We start from the raw sequence: 16,587 nt of genomic DNA, 5'->3' as shown, positions 1-16,587 counted from the left end.
TCTTCGTACATTCTATGCTGGCTGGGAAATGCCGGGAGTTGTAGGACTTTTTTCTATCTAAACATGCATAAGATTGCACCCTTAGAAGTTTAACCGGTCAATTCATTAAGCTGGAATGCTTCTGAGGCTTGGAGATTTGAATGGATTAATTTCTGCTTTAGTGTGTAAAGCTGTCTCGTGAACATGCCCTAAGGTTTCTTGATAGCACTGTTCTGAAAATTCTAATATTCATGCAGTGTTCTCCAAATAATTTGTGTTCAAGTCATAATGGACCATTCTAAGTTAAGAAAAAATGGATTGGTCCTCCTCAATTGTAGGAAAAAACAGGATTTTGGAGATAGAGACTTACTTAAAAATTAGGGAATATGGCCACGTGGTCCCACAACCTGCTTTAAAGTCATGAGGGCATATTAATACTAATGAAATTTATGCATCTCTTCCCACCGCAAAAAGCAGTCTCAAAGTGACTTACACACACAATACAGAAATCCATGATTAATATAGCAGGTAAAAAATGTGTTTAGATATGGAGCATTATATAAACGCTGTGAGGGTGCCATCCTATGGAGACAGATGTCAGCCTCCGAAGTCGGAGGCTGACTTCTATCCAGTGCAGGGCGGCTGGAGCATGGAGGCGATCCTCGCCTCTGTGCTCTGCTGCAATGCATTTTTGGCTAGGTGGCCCGATTTTGGCTGTCTAGCCAGGGTGCCTCAGAGTGGGAGGGTGGCGGAGGCTGCACAGCACATGGGAAGCCTGTTAAGCATCTTCCACAGTCCCCTCCCTGCCCCCAGGAATGCTCCCTTTTTGCCCTCTCCATTTTACAAGCATGGAGGGGCTGCTGCTGCGGTTCTCACTGCGCAGGCTGGGGGAGGGTCGGGGCGGGGGACAGGGACACGCAGTTTCCTGGGTCTCTGAGTTCGGAGCCAGTAAACCAAAAAATCCTATGGCCCTCTAGACAGTGTCTAGTGGCCATAGGATTGCTCTCTAAATAAATAAAGAAAATCAAAATTAAAAACACTAGAAGCATTGTAAACCATAATCACCACAATAATACAAGTAAATACTATAAAAACATAATCTGAAAACAACGCAATGTGAAAAGTGTTCATCTACAAATATTAAAAATCTTCCCCCACTCATAGCCTAGAATGAACATCACAAAAGCAGCCCACAACGACTGGGCCATAAATCAAGTCCAGATGCCTGGTGAAATAAGTAATACAAATTTTCAAGATAGAGAAGAAGAAGAAAGGTCAATATAGTCCAGCATTTTGTTTCCAGCAATGCTCAGATACCTGAGGGAAGCTCACAAGCAGGGTAGGATGATGCAAGCCATCCCTTCTCCTTTGTCCTTGGTGTCTGACAATCAGGTATCTCTCTAAACTGGGTGACTGGACATTACAATAGCAGATGCAGTTCAGTGTGTAAAATGATGCACATTGGGGCAAAACATCCTAACTTCACATATATGCTGCTGGGGATGACTGCCCAGGAAAGAAGGTCTCAATGAAAATGTCGACCCAGCATTCACCAGCTGTGAAAAGGCACATTCCATGCTGGCGATCATTAAGATTGAAAAGAAAACTGCCAGTATCATAGTGCCTCTATACAATTCTAAGGTGCAACCACACTTGCAATACTGTGTATGGTTCTGGTCACCACATCTCAGAAAGGATAATGTAGAGCTGTAGAAGATACAGGAAAGGGCAACAAAAATGATCACAGGACTGGAGCCCTATGTGAACAGATTACAATGTTTGTGGTTTAGAAAAAGGGTGAATAAGGGGGATAGGAAAGAGGTGTATAAAACTATGCATAATGTAAAGAAAGTGAATAGACAGAAGTTTTTTTCTCTATACTAGAGCTCAGGATCAACCAATATAGCTTAATGTAGGAAATTCAGAACAGACAAAGGAATTACTACTTTGCACAGTGCATAGTTAAATTATGGCATTACATGTTGCTAGGCTAATGATGCTCATGATTGAGAATAGCATCTTAGAAAGAGGAACACAATTAGATAGAAGCATTAAGGGAGAAATGTGTGGTAAATAATATACAGAGAGGTGTTCCATTTATATTGAAGTTGTTTTCAACTGTAGATTGAAGAGCTTCGAAGGCAACTTGAGGCCAAGAAGCTTGAAAACGAAGATGAGAAGGCCGAGTATGCAGAACTGCTTGCAGAGTTTACAGCTCTTGAGAAGGACATTGAAGGATATAATCGGGTAAGAGAATGATGACTTTCGGCAATGATTCCTTTACTTTAATTCAGATACTTACCGTTTAATAGGGGTGGGCAACCATTTTCGGCCCAAGGGCTGGAACTTCAGGTGCCACGGCACAAAGTGAGCAGAGTCACCACTCCAAGTGGGCAGGGCCAAAGCTTACATGCCCCACCCATTTTCTCTAACACACACAATCACATAGGCAGGCACCCCCCTTCACACACGCACACACTCAGACATACGCATTCACGACACACCCTTCTCAGACTCACTCCCCCCCAGCTGAACAGTGCAGATCAGCTGAGGAGGGAGGCATTTTCATTCCCATCATGGTGCAATGGGCAGGAAGAGTTATCCTGGTACAATAGGGATAAAGCCCAAGACCTCAACTCAATTTTATCTTTATCCCTATCATTGTGTACTAGGGAGGAAGATTGGGACCTCTCTGCAGCTCAGTTGAGCGCAAAAGAAGAGTAATTTAGTTATTAACAAAATGGGAGTGCAAGAGGCTGTGCATGGATGGAAATTTGGTTAGCCTCGTTACTCCACCTGAAAGTAATTGCGGCATTCCCAAAGGAAGTGGGAGCCGGCTATCACGTGCAGCTAATGAACTCAAGCTGCAAAGGGAAAAGTATAAACTGACCAAGGACAGAAGGAAGAGGGTTGAAAACAAGGAGCTCTGTGTATGAAGCTGTACCACAGACAGGCACATTTTGTTTTAGAAAGGCTATAGGAGGTGATGGGACTATATATGAGCCTCTCTGATGAGCCATCTATCTCCTGTTTAAGGCCAAACAGGAATATATTTAGCTTTCTCGAAGGGCTTAAGGAGACTAAACTATCTCTGAGAGGCCATCTTTAATAGCGTATCACAGGAGGATTTCAGAAAGGCAAAAGAAGCAATCCATTGAGCACTGCTCTTGTGCAGCATAGAATGAATGGAGACTGTACAGGATCAGTGCTAGGTGGATTAAACCCTTATACATTGGGAAGTGAGCACCTTATATTGTGTGGATTATGTGGATAGGATTGGACATAGTCCTTTCAGTCTCACCTTAAATCAGGAGACAAAGCAGCCACAGCTTCTCCTGTTTGATGCCCCTTGGAGCCTGTCATCCACAACCTGCCTCACCTTGCTGTGGCAAGCAGGACTCCAGGCAATGGATGGCAAGACTGCAAAGGGACAAGCAGGAGGATCTTCCCTTGTCTCCTAGTTTAGCAGGAGATTGAAAGGACTATATACATGGTGTCCTTGAACTGTGGTGCTGGAGGAAAATTCTGAGAGTGCCTTGGACTGCAAGAAGATCAAATCAGTCCATACTCCAGGAAATAAAGCCAGACTGCTCACTTGAGGGAGTGATATTAAAGACAAAACTGAAGTACTTTGGCCACATCATGAGAAGACAGGATACCCTGGAGAAGATGCTGATGCTAGGGAAAGTGGAAGGCAAAAGGAAGAGGGGCCGACCAAGGGCAAGATGGATGGATGATATTCTGGAGGTAATGGACTTGACCTTGGGGGAGCTGGGGGTGGCGACGGCCGACAGGAAGCTCTGGCGTGGGCTGGTCCATGAAGTCACGAAGAGTCGGAAGCGACTGACCGAATAAACAACAACAACAATACATGGTGTCCAGATTGCAAGGTAGCCACCTAACCTGTGCTTGAAGACAGTCTACTCAACATTGTAGAATCTAGCCATGGAAAGGAACATAACCTCTTGTAGATACACTATCCCTAAATTCTATCTTAAACTCTTTTCTTGTTGGCTTCTTTTGCCTCCTTTTACTCCTATCATCTTCCCTACTTCTCTTGCTGCTTGGGCAGTCTCCCTTTCTATTCATCAAGCCACTTCCTTGTCTGCTTTCAAAACTGGCAGGTTTTCCTGGTTTGTTAATTGACCTTGAGCCAGAATTCCCTAGTTCAGATGTAACAGGAAACAATGGGTAGGTTCGCACCATCAGTGGGGGGAAAGAAACCCACCATGGGTTGCCAAGAGGTTTAGAAGCCACCCCTGCCACGCACCTCACAGGGTTCAGACAACACAATAACCCAGGCCGCATTGCAGGTAGTTAGGCAAATGGTGGGCGCATGACCTGGTGGCTTCTTTTCCTCTGCTAATCATGCGAACTCTGTCAATGACCCAGTTTGCATGATCAAATTAAGCCACTGTGGTTTAAATAAATGGCTTAAATAAGCCATGGTGGTTTGTCTTAATTGGAGGCGCATGCTGGCTGCCATTCTCCTAATTACCCACATGGGTGCAGCTTGTAGTGTTGTCTGAAGCTGGGTGGCATGGCTTGTTTGAGGGGGAAACAACTCTCAAATAACCCATGGCCTGTTGCAGGGTTATTTGAAGATTGTTACCCTGGATTGGTAATTAGGGAAATGGCAGCATTGGTGGCTTGTTTGATCATGTGAACTGGCCCTGTGGCTCACTACAAGCCAGGATCTTGGCACCAAAGCAGGCACACAATGGGAGGAGAGGAAGAGTGAGGGAGGTGTGCTTGGCCCCAACACTCAACAGGCCAGTGGTAGTCCAAACCAGGCCAGTGCTTTAACAGAAGCGCTAGAAGAAGAACCCTGAGCCTTTTATAAACATCATTTAATTGTACTATTTTGAATTTTATTTTTACATTTGATAGATAATTTCAGATCGGAGGAATGAACTAGGAGAGCTTTTTAAAAAGATCAAAGAGCTATTAAAGACATATGAAGAGAAAAAGGCTGAGAAAGAGGAGATCCTCAAAAAGAAGTAAGCAAGATCCACTTCTCTGATAGATTTTCATTTGGACTGATTTGTAATATTAGGTTTTTATATTTAACTTTTTAAAAAAGCTACATAATGTTTCTAGTATGGGATAAGATACATTCCATATATTGTTGTCCCAACCCAATTCCCACATGGATTTCACAGCACATGCAAAGCTGCCTTTAAACCAGGACAGATATTGGCCTAGTTGGACATCACAATAAGCCAGGAGCTGGGTGGAGCCCTGGCTTATTGTTTATGAGCAGCGTGTTCGCACTCAGAGCTTCTGTCCATGGTTTGTTTAGGGTTACATGTGAACTGGGAAGTCTGCTCATCTCTCTCCCAACAAGCCGGAGACATAAGCAAACAACACACCTGTCAGGGTGGAAACTGAGCCAATAGAGCCCCAGAGCAGTTCTGATTTTGAGGAGGAACAGAAATCTGTGGGAGAGGAGCTCACTCATCTCTCACAAGCACAGCTGCTGGCAGAGATTCCTCCTGCCAGCATTCCTGGGATAGATAGTGACCCTGGCAGTGTGAGAGCGCTGGAGGGGGGCTTGCTGGACGGTCGGCGCAGACGCAGGGAGCGACGACAGATGGAGGACGTAGAAAGGAGGCGTAGCACTCGCTTGGTGTGCAAACAACGGTCACGTCCCGAGGACCCAAGGGAAAGAGGGAGGATCTCTCCCTAGCCCATAAGTTCAGGGTCTTCCTGTGGTTCTTCAAATGGGGACCAACTGCCTTACCTGGAGCTTAGGCTACTCTGCAGTCTTTACCCAGTGCTGTTCCTTGCTTTGTCGCTAGTGATTAGTATCTGAAAGAGTCATAAAGGAATAAAGTCTCGGAAAGAATTCCTCGTCGTCTGTGTCCTGAGTTGGCTACTGGTGGGGTCTACAAGAGGCAGCTAGGGCGCTCCTGACAACACCGTGGCTTATGACTGGTTTGTTTCCAGCAACAGCCATCAAGATGCCTGTGGTCATATATAGGCAAGGCATGAAGGTAACAGCCTTTCCCTACTATTTGGCCACAACATCCAGTATTCTGAGGTACATGGAGGTTTGTTTATTTATTTGTTACATTTCTACCCTGCCTTTCCATAAAAAGTGCCCAAGGTTCCATTAGTTACCATGGCCAATTAGCTGTTGAAAGAACTATATTTCATGAATTTGTGTGATTTTTTAAAGAGAGATCTATGGTAAGAATAGAACATAAGAAGAGCCTTGCTGGGTTTGACGAAAGTCCAGTCTAATCCAGCATCTTCTTCCACAGTGGCCAACCAGATGCCATAGGGAAACACACAACCAGGTCACAAGGCCCTGCTGTTGTTCCCCAGAAACTGGTATTCAAAGGCATGGTGCCCCTGGTCCTGGAGGTCATCTATAGCCATCATGACTAGTAGCTATCAATTATCTGATCCTGCATGAGTTTGTCTACTCCTCTTTAAAAACTGTCACCACTTCTTGTTGCAGCAAACTAGATTACAGCTTGTGTGAAAAAGTATTTCCTTTTGTCGTTCTACACCTACTGCCAATCAACCTGATCGGGTGACCATGAGTTACAGTACTATAAGGGGGGATATTTCCTTACCCCCAAACCATTCATAATTTTATAAACCTCTATCATGTCATCTTACAAGAATATACAGCATCAGAAGCAAAAAGCTTGAGTTCTGTGCATTTAGGCTGAAGTCTCTGTACCAGAGAGTTTGCTCCATTGAACACACTGGGACTTACTTCTGAGCAATCATGAAATATTAATGAAAAATTTAAATAGCTTAAAGTTAAACATTAGCAGCCTTTACAGTTTGTGAATTAAGGTAAAAGTTAAGTATTTCTGCTTTCAACTAGTTAAAAAGTAAGTTCAAAAAGAATAACTAGTTAAAGGTTAAGTTGATTTGTGAGAAATGTTTGAAATACAGTGCATTGCTTATTAACATTATTTACATTTTCAAATGCAATTAGTGGGGGGTTTTCCATAAGCCCACGGAAGCACATTAATTTACTTAGAACCCACACTGCTTTACTTGAAAACAAACAATATTATACTTGTCATACAATTTTCAGAATAACAATTTATCAGTACCCAGTTAGAGCCTTCTTACCATCTCCATTTGAAGTAATCAGAACGAGATATTCATAGTGATACGTGACAAATAAAAGCTGTTTCCACAGAAAACTTCTGTTGTTACATTTATTGCTAAAAAACGTAACAAAAGGTATGAAATACATCCGAATTAGAAATAATATCTGGAAGTCAGAATCAGACTGAAATGAAAAAATCATGCATCAAGTTATTTAATTTTTTGAAACAGTCCATAGATTACTCTGAAGCTGTGAAAACAAGAAGAGGGTGATTCTAAGCATTTGCAGAGGTCTGTGGAACTTTGCAGCATGGAGTAGGGAGATGCTTTGAGGACTAGACTCCTGAACCAGGAGGTGGGGGAGGCATAGGGATGAATTCAAAAGGGCACTTTTATGTCATGCAGTTTTAACACATATTTTTAAAACACACATTTATTTCAATAAAGAATTATTTTGATGTGTGTATTTTAATATGAAATTATGATTATTTCAGGAAACTAGTGCTACTCTGAAAATGTCGATAATTCTGAAAGAATTTTTATCATAAAATGCCACTGGCATAACTCTCTGATAAGGATTATACACTTGTAAATTAAGGAGAGCTTATTTACTCATATATCTTCTGGAGTCTGTAAATTTACTAGAAGAAATAGCTTCCACTTTTACTGGGATCAATGTCTCTGCTTGGTTGTGCTTGTTACTTCTTGAGAGGGCTTCAGCTATTGGGCAGTATAGAAATGTAATAAATAAATAAATAAATAAATATTCCCTTGCAGCTAATTGGTTGTCCTGTTGAATGGACAGAAAGTAGCAGCATGAACTAAGGAACTCTGAGACTTGTAGTTCTCAAGGCACCACATCTCATAGGAAGGCACACTACTCTCTGTCTCTCAAACAAGAAGTCCTGGAGGTTCAATAGAGAAATATTGTTCCATATAGAACAATATTTCTAGGAGAGTAGCTGTGTCAGGGAAAACTCTGGGAAAGCCGGATTTCAAACATCTTTAATGTTTATTCTTATTCTTTTTTTAAAAAGTTTAAAGTTAGCAATTTCTTAAACTTTACTTTTTTTAACTAGTTAATTAATGAGTTAGTTCCCATGTCTGCTTCTGAGTAAACATATATAACATTGGTCTGCAAAGGATGCTACTTTTGGTTTGCAAAGGATGATACTTTGCTGTCATTTTATAAAATGCTGAAGAATAATACTTATTACATAGCTGTGAAAATTACACCATGTAACTTCCAGTGGATCATGGCTCCTTCCTGTGCATAGAACAGCCTGCCTTAATTCATGTGCATTGTTCTTCAGGGCTGATGTTTGCACCAAGCTAGCTTCAATGGGTGCAGTCTTTAATGATGAAAAAGAAGATCTGCTACAAAAGTTAGGGGAGGTAAGAAGGCAAGGATGTGTATCCCTTGACAGTTGTGCTCCTGACTTTGAAAATATTGAAAGAGAAAGGAATACTGTTGCCCCCGATCCAACAGCATGCACTCAGCAGCCGGGACTACATATGCATATCCCTAAAAAAAGATCTAGTCACACTGGTCAGCTATTGATGGGGTGGGGGCAGGAAAATCTAGCTCTTGCTCCCCCTCCTAAGCAACTGAACTGCATTATTAAGAGGTCTGAAATTTAGGGGAAATCTCTGTTCTGTATCCAGTTAGGGATATGCACTCTGAAGCTGCTTCTGCAGGTGTATGGCCCTCAGTTGGATTGAAGCAAAAAACTTTGTCATGCCTGGATAGTGCCATAGTTGTTGGAACAATCTACAGAAACAAAAAAGTAGTTGGCTTCTTATAACAAGCACTGCACCAATCATGATTTTTTTGTTTATTGCTTTAGTTGTAATATATTCATGCTAATAGAGTCATTTATGCTGTAAAGGGACCCTGAGGTCAGTCCTTGATATAATCAGGAGTGCAAAAATATTTATAGAAATAAACATATTCCCAGCACAATCCAAAGTAAACTGTGAAGACTTGGGTGCTTGCACTTAATCCAGCTTTGAGGTGATTCACACATTCTTGGCAGCCATATGGGAGCTGCTTTCTGGAGGTTTCATCCCATGCCGCTCGGGTAATATTGGTATGTAGGCAGGGACAGTGATATGGCTCCTGCGTCCAAATGTGACAAGAGGAATGTGGAAAAAAGCCATGATGAAGTAACACTCATGCTGCTGTTGGTAACATGAATCGGCCCTTAGTTGCATTTGCTTCAGCAGAACTAAGCCCATTTTAGTTCAGCGCTGAACATTTGCTGAAATCAACCAGTATAATGTTATAAGCTTTGTTTTATTCATTATAGTGGATCCTGTACTTTAGTATGTTCACAGTTGGGGCCATAACTCAGTGACAGAGCAGCTTTGTGTGGGGAGACGTTAGTGATAGTTCCAGCAGTAATTCGGTGATAATGTTGTTTTCCTATGGTGACCCTTTGATGAATTCTATTTACCCACCATTGTGAAGTGTAATGATTAGGGCTGCAATATTTAGTCAAGAAAAGTACTTGTCAAAGCTATGGATGTGAAATGCAATTTTAGAAGGGGCATTCCCTTCTTTGTGAAAGAGGAGGAGTACATCTTCTAAGATGATCTAGATTGCAACATATGCAGGTATAATCTAAAACAGACTTTTTTCTGTCTAAACATACATAGGACTGCGCCTTTAGTCAGTTACATAATTTTTGTGTATGAGAAAATTAAATGAGAGAAAAGGAAGCATACTTCTTTTACATCAGCCTTCCCCATTCTGGTACCCTCCAGATGTGTTGGACCACAACTCTCATCATTCCCAGCAAGCATGGCAATGAATAATGGGAGTTGCAGTCCAGCACATTTGGAAGGCACCAGGTAGAGAAAGTCTGATGTAAAAGAAGAACGCTTCCTTTTCTCTCATTTAATTTTCTCATACCCGCAAATTACTTAACTGACTAAAGGTGCAGTCCTATGCATGTTTAGACAGAAAAAAAACCTACAATTCCCAGCATGCCCCAGCCAGCACACTGGCTGGGGCATGCTGGGAATTGTAGGACTTTTTTCTGTCTAAACATGCATAGGATTGCACTCTCAAACTCTTATTAATAGACTAAGATTTCTTTAAGTGGATGATAGCTGTATTAATTATGTTTCATTGTCCTTTGGAAGCATCACAAGATTTTGAGAAATGGATTTGTTTCTAGGCTGCGGGACAGCTGGAAGTGGCACGGCGATACAATGAAAAACTGAGAAGTGAAAATGACGTTCTCACCACACAGTTGCAAGTATTAACCGATGAAGAAGAACGTTTCTGTTCACAAAGAGACCATCTTGCACATGAGTACGTTAACATTTGAACTTGCCCTCAGTTTAATGCTACTAAAATTCTAATGCAGTTTACTGGCATGCCCTGGGATAAAGAGTCCAGCTCTTTGCATTAGATTGGTGACATAAAACAAATGAAAACCCACCACAGTCCATGGAGTTCCGCCTTTGTTTAAAAACTGTAAGTCAAAACCCATAACAGAGGCTGTTAGAAATTCCAAAGCCACACTTTAGAATAGTTTGTATGTCCTACTGTAACTGAGCCTATAACTAAGCCTAAGCACGTGTAACTTAAACCACCACATATTGCTTTCCTGCTTACCCCTTCCTGCCACTTCCCCCTACTTTCCCTGTTGTTGCCCAGTGCAAACTTTAGATTGGAGGCTCCTTGGGGCAGGGACCAGTCCTCTTGTTTTCTGTAAAGAGCCATACACACTGAGGGGAGATTTATGCCTTGATCGTAAGTATACTTAACCTGGAAATGGGTCCCACTGAAATCAATAGGCCTTTTTCATGCAAGTGTTTTTGAGTGGACTGCTGGTCACTTTTAAATAAAAGGGTTTTCCAGTGATGTGACTGGTGCTCTAAGTCAGAGTGCTGGTCACTCACAAACCATACATTTCCCTGTGTTGGTTGTTGCTAGTCCAGAATAGATCGACCAGCAGGGTTGGCACTGAAGGCAGAGGTGTCATTGTGCCACTACAGCAATAAACCCAGGCAGTGGAACCGGTAGCAGGAATAAATTTATATTGGACAAATCTGCTAAATAGCTACTTCCCCTTAGGAGGAATGGTCAAGCATATTTCAGAATATCTTGGGTGGATTGGGCAGAAATGTAACAATCAGAGACCAGGATATATAAACCATCTCAAGAACACACCATATATCAGCCTTCCCCAACCTGGTGTGGAGATGTCAAGGAGCACCTCCAGCAACACCATACAGGCCACTCAACAAGATCAGCCTTGGATGGCCTTCTCTCTGTCCCATCAGCCAGGACAGATAGGCTGGTGAGGACGAGGGAGAGGGCCTTTTCTGTGGTGGCCCCCACTCTGTGGAACTCCCTCCCCAGGGAACTCCACCATGCCCCCTCTTTAATGAGCTTCTGCCATGCACTGAAAACGTGGTTATTCAGGCAGGCATTTGGGGTGGGTTAGGGTATTTTTAAATAATTTTTAATGTGTAATTTTACTGTTTTAAATTGTGCTGCTGTACATCACCCAGAGTGACCGGATGACCGGCCAGATGGGTGATTAAGAAATTTAATTAATAAATAAATAATAATTAAATGTACAAGAATTTTGTTCCTGTTTGCAAAACATGGAAACGTTGGCCATTTGCAACCCTGAATGCAAATGCTAGCAGGAGCATAACTCTCAGGAAATGTTTGCAATTTCCCAAGCTTGCATTTGCTTTCGAAAGTGTCCATTCCCCCCGCAACTGGGGTTCATGTATGGAAAAGTGTGCATTTTTCATGTTTGAAAATGTGCACTTTTCCTGTCTGGGAAAAAAAAGATGCTCATGTTCAGGAGAGAGAACAAGGCAGAATGAGCTTTGAGGTGGAAAACGAGAGCTTGAACATCAATCGTACTCCATTCCCTAACTTGGTGCCCACCAGATGTGTTGGACTACAACTCCCAGCAATACTAGGAATTGCAGTCCAACACATCTCTAGGGCACCAGGTTAGGGAAGGCTGCCATATATAATAGAAGATGTCTTTGGAAACCTGTAGCGTGTGGTTCTGTAATTTTGCCATAGGGTAAAAATGAAATCTGAAAAAAGCCTTTGGTCTCCTCCTCCATAATTAAACCAGCCTCTGTTCCACCACCTGAGTGTTAGAGATTATGGTTTGGGAATTAAGCAACTTAGGGTGCAATTCTATGCATGTTTAGACAGAGAAAACTCCTACAATTCCCAGCATGCCCCAGTCAGCCATGCTGGCTAGGGAATGCTGGACGTTGTAGAACTTTTTTTGTCTATACATGTATAAGATTGCACCTTTAATTAGCTTTTTTAATTTTATCTTGTTTTTATATGTTGCAAAGTTGCCCTGGAAATTATTTTTGGAAGGGTGGGCTAGGGATTCTGTCAGGATTGATTCTGAGCATATGGAGATAGTTAGCAGTTCAGACTCAGAATGGGAACAGCCAGAACTGGGGGAGGCATCTTCCCGAGCGAGTTCAGATATTGATAGATGTGCTTCTCAGGATACTAACACAGAGATGGCTGGTCCTGAAGCCCCCCCCCCCCTTCATTCCTCCGTGGGAACCCAGGAGGAGGAGGAGAGTGTGGGGTGTGTCTTGAGGGATGCTAGACTCCGGCGCAGAGCAAAGAGGGAAAAGTTAAGAGGCGGAGCTCAGATGTTCAACCTGGTTGGCTATGCATGAGGGTCGATGTAGGGGAGCATCACTGGAAGGGAGGGGCATCCCTCCCTAAGTTATTCTAGCCAGCAAGTTCTTGTTTCAAATTGCTGGCAATGTTGTAGCTCCCATTTGGATCCCCTGTTGCCCTTCATAAATGTATGAAGCAGCTGTATTCCTTTGTAGCCTGAGAGTCTTTGAGGATTTGCATCTGTAATGAACCTGATTGATAGTGAATTAAAGGTGTGAGACTGAAGCCTCTGTTCTTGTGTGTGTGCATGAGGAAGGAGGGGACCAAGGGAACATGACAGATTCCTTGAATAAACAGATAAATATATAAATTAATTTTATATGAGTATGCATTTAACCAGCTTTCTTCTTCTTGATAGATTTGAAAAATTATCCAATATGCTCACTGACAAGCTTGACCTTGTGGCAAAGTGCTTAGTGGAGACAAAAACGATAGAAGACGAGGTGGAAAGACTGCAAGATATATTTGAGTGGGTTTCATTTTGAATGTTAAGTGTAGTAAAAGAACTGTGGACTGCAGAGATGACTTGGGCAGGTGACACGATCGCACCCAAGTGCCCTCTCCCTCCGAGCAGAGCCCGGCCAGCTCTTTGGTATACACCCAAGCTGAGGGCAATGAAGCAAGAGGGGAGATGGCTAGAACGCAGGTGGAGGAAAACTCATGCCGAGTCTGACCAAGCACAGGTTAGAGCTCATTATCGAACCTACTCTGTGGCAGTGATGGTGGCAAAGAGACAGTTCTTTTCCACCAGCATTGCATCTTCTCATTGTCATCCAGTGGAGCTTTTCTGAGTGGTTCATGGCCTGTTACATTCTGGGCCAGGGAGAGAGACTGTGGAACCCTCGGTAGCACACTGTGATGAGTTTGCCCACTCTGAAGATAAAGTTGCTCAGATTTGTCATGAATTGGACACCATGATTAATGCAGTGCCTTTGGTAGAGGCGTCCAGAGCACTGTCTGGTCCAGTTTTATTGGATGAGTTTCAGTTATTGAGGCCCGAGGAGGTGGACAAGGTGCTTGGCCAGGTCTGGTCAACCACCTGTGTGGTCGACCCTTGCCCTTCATGGTTTATTACATCAAACAAGGAGGGGTTGTTTGGCTGGGTCCAGGAGATTATATATTTCTTCTTGAGAGAGGGAGTGGTGCCAGCCTCTTTAAAAGAGGCGGTAATCAGGCCACTCCTAAAAAAGCCTAACCTGGATCCAGAGGACATTAAGAACTATAGGCCGGTGGCCAACATCCCCTTCCTGGGCAAGGTGCTTGCAGGACAACTCCAGGCACTCTTAAATGAAATGGTATATCTAGATCCATTTCAATCAGGCTTCAGGCCTGGTTTTGGAATGGAACCTGCCTTGGTCGTCCTGTGGGATGACCTCTGCCAGGAGAGGGACAGGGGGAGTATGACCCTGTTGATTCTCCTGGACCTCTCAATGGCTTTCGATACCATCGACCATGGAATCCTACTGGATAGGTTGTCTGGGATGGGAGTGGAAGGCACTGCACTGTGGTGGTTCCACTCCTACTTGGATGGCTGACTCCAGAAGGTGGTGCTGGGGGATTATTGCTCTGTACCATGGCAGTTATGCCATGGGGTTCCAGAGGGCTGTTTTATCCCCCATGCTGTTTAACATCTACATGAAACCGCTGGGGGAGGTTATCTGGAGGTGTGGGCTGAGGTGCCATCAATATGCAGATGACACCCCTCTCTACCTCTGTTTCTCATCAAACCCAGGTGAGGCAGTAGCTGTTCTGAATCAGGGCCTGGGCACAGTAATGGACTGGATGAGGGCCAATAAACTGAAACTCAATCCAGACAAGATGGAGGTACTGCTAGTGGGTGGTTCGTCTGCCCAGCTAGGTAATATTCAACCTGTTCTGGTGGGGGTTGCACTCCCCCTGAAGGATCAAGTTCGTAGTTTGGGGGTGCTCTTGTACCCAGAACTGTCACTTGAGGCACAGGTGAACTCAGTGGCACGGAGCACTTTTTATCAGGCTGGTATACCAACTACGCCCTTATCTGGACAGAGACGGCCTAGCTACCGTTATCCATGCTCTGATAACCTCTCATCTGGATTACATGGGGCTGCCTTTGGAAACGCTCCAGAAACTTCAGCTAGTCCAAAATAGGGCAGCAAGATTGTTAACAGGGACTGGCCGATGAATTTCCGTGCCTGATTCAAAGTGCTGGTCTTAACATTCAAAGCCCTTAACTGCTTGGGTCCAGGTTATCTGAAGGATTGCCTCCTCTCATATGTGCCTGCCCAGACCCTAATATCATCCTCAGCAGTTCTTCTCCATGAGACCCTGCCAAAGGAAGTGAGATGGGTGGCTACCAGGAGGAGGGCCTTTTCTGCTGTGGCACCCCGGCTGTGGAATGAGCTCCCTAGAGAGTTTCGCCTGGCACCTACGTTGTACTCTTTCTGGTGCCAGGTGAAGACCTTTTTATTTTCCCAGTTTTTAGCATTTTAGCTTCCTAGTCTTTTAGCTTTGGTGTTTTAAATCTATATTTTCAATCTCTGCATTGCTGCTAGGTTTTATTCTGATTGTATTGCTATATTGTGGTTTTAACGCTTTTATATTTTATATTGTTTTATCCTGCGTTTTTTGGTTTAAATTTTTGTGAACCACCTAGAGAGCTTCGGCTACTGGGCGGTTTAGAAATGAAACAAATAAAATAAAAATAAATAAACTTGCTGCAGGATGACTTTAGGTTCCCAGCTATGATTAGGAGAATCAGAAATGTAGAAGAGAGAGGGCTGTGACTAACAAAAAAGATTTGCAAGTTAAGTTATTAACAGAACTTGATGGCCTGGTTGAGATGTAATACATTGCAGTTTAGCATTACAGGAATGGGCTGAGGTGAGCCTTGAGCTTAACCCCTCCCACCTTCCTTGTTCTCCTCCTTCACATGCAAGGGGAGGAGATTGAAAGTTTCCACTTTTGGTTTTGAATAACCTGCAGAAATAGGGAAACTAAGTTTGTTCTAACTGTGTTTAGTTAATAAGCCAGGATCTGAAACTATGGTTTGATCCAGGTTTGTTTGAACTACTCTACTGTGATGCTTCATTGGTTGCTGCTTAGTACTGAGATCAAGCCAAGTAATACACACATACTGAGGTGAGGGGACAACTGCCCAGGGTAGCAAGGAGACCTCTTTGAGCCCCTGAACATGACACTCCACTTTTCAGTGATCATCAACGTGATCAGAGAAGGAAGAGACCATCTGCCTCCTCTCACTGCATCTCCCTGCACTCACCTTGGCCAGTGGCTTGGGAAAGGGAGTTCAGAGTGCCACAGATGCCATCTCTGGTAGCCCAGCACCCTGCCCAGCAAAGAGTCTAGAAGGCCATATCCTACAATAATGTCCCTCAGTGAAGGGAACATGTAGATCCTCTGCCCAACCCTGTCATGCCCTCAATAGGAGGGACCTTGCCCATCAGGCCACCCAGAAGGGGCCGCTGTTCCCAGTGTCATTTTTGTGGCACACATGTATTTATATGTATGTCCTTGCATCCGGTCCAAAATCCACAGCCTTTTTTGTTAAGTTGCAAAACTGCTCTGGGGATTAGGGGAGGAGTGCTGGCAATGTCACAGATGCTTTCTGATAGATGGCCTCTACCACATCTCTAATAGATGGCCTCTGCCAATTCCAGTAGAACCATTCTGAAAATCTGAACTGGTTTTTGAGAGTTTGCCCTGGGACAGAAAAATTTACAGTTTATTTACAGAGCAACCAGGGTGCTGTCACGTCCCGCCAGCACCACAAATTAAATTATTACAATCTGTCTTCACCCTAAATCACAGTTTGGTGGTAATAGTAGAAGAATGTTCCCTAG

At 43.5% G+C, this 16,587-nt stretch overlaps 1 protein-coding gene across 1 annotated transcript in view; it reads left to right on the top strand.

Annotated features, from left to right (window-relative positions):
- Positions 1-16,587, top strand: part of CCDC175 (coiled-coil domain containing 175) — a 77,152-nt gene that overhangs the window by 17,494 nt on the left and 43,071 nt on the right. The window contains exons 6-10 of the mRNA XM_084836048.1: positions 2,104-2,226; positions 4,870-4,979; positions 8,370-8,451; positions 10,239-10,375; positions 13,110-13,220. Coding sequence (XP_084692174.1) covers positions 2,104-2,226; positions 4,870-4,979; positions 8,370-8,451; positions 10,239-10,375; positions 13,110-13,220 — 563 coding nt within the window. The remainder of the gene's footprint in view (positions 1-2,103; positions 2,227-4,869; positions 4,980-8,369; positions 8,452-10,238; positions 10,376-13,109; positions 13,221-16,587) is intronic.

Source organism: Heloderma suspectum, chromosome 1 (assembly GCF_057233095.1).
Source record: "Heloderma suspectum isolate Gila_16-S chromosome 1, 16-S_ref, whole genome shotgun sequence".
NCBI classification, from domain to species: Eukaryota; Metazoa; Chordata; class Lepidosauria; order Squamata; family Helodermatidae; genus Heloderma; species Heloderma suspectum.
The sequence above is the reverse complement of the archived record's forward strand: the minus strand, read 5'-3'. Positions and strand labels throughout refer to the sequence as shown.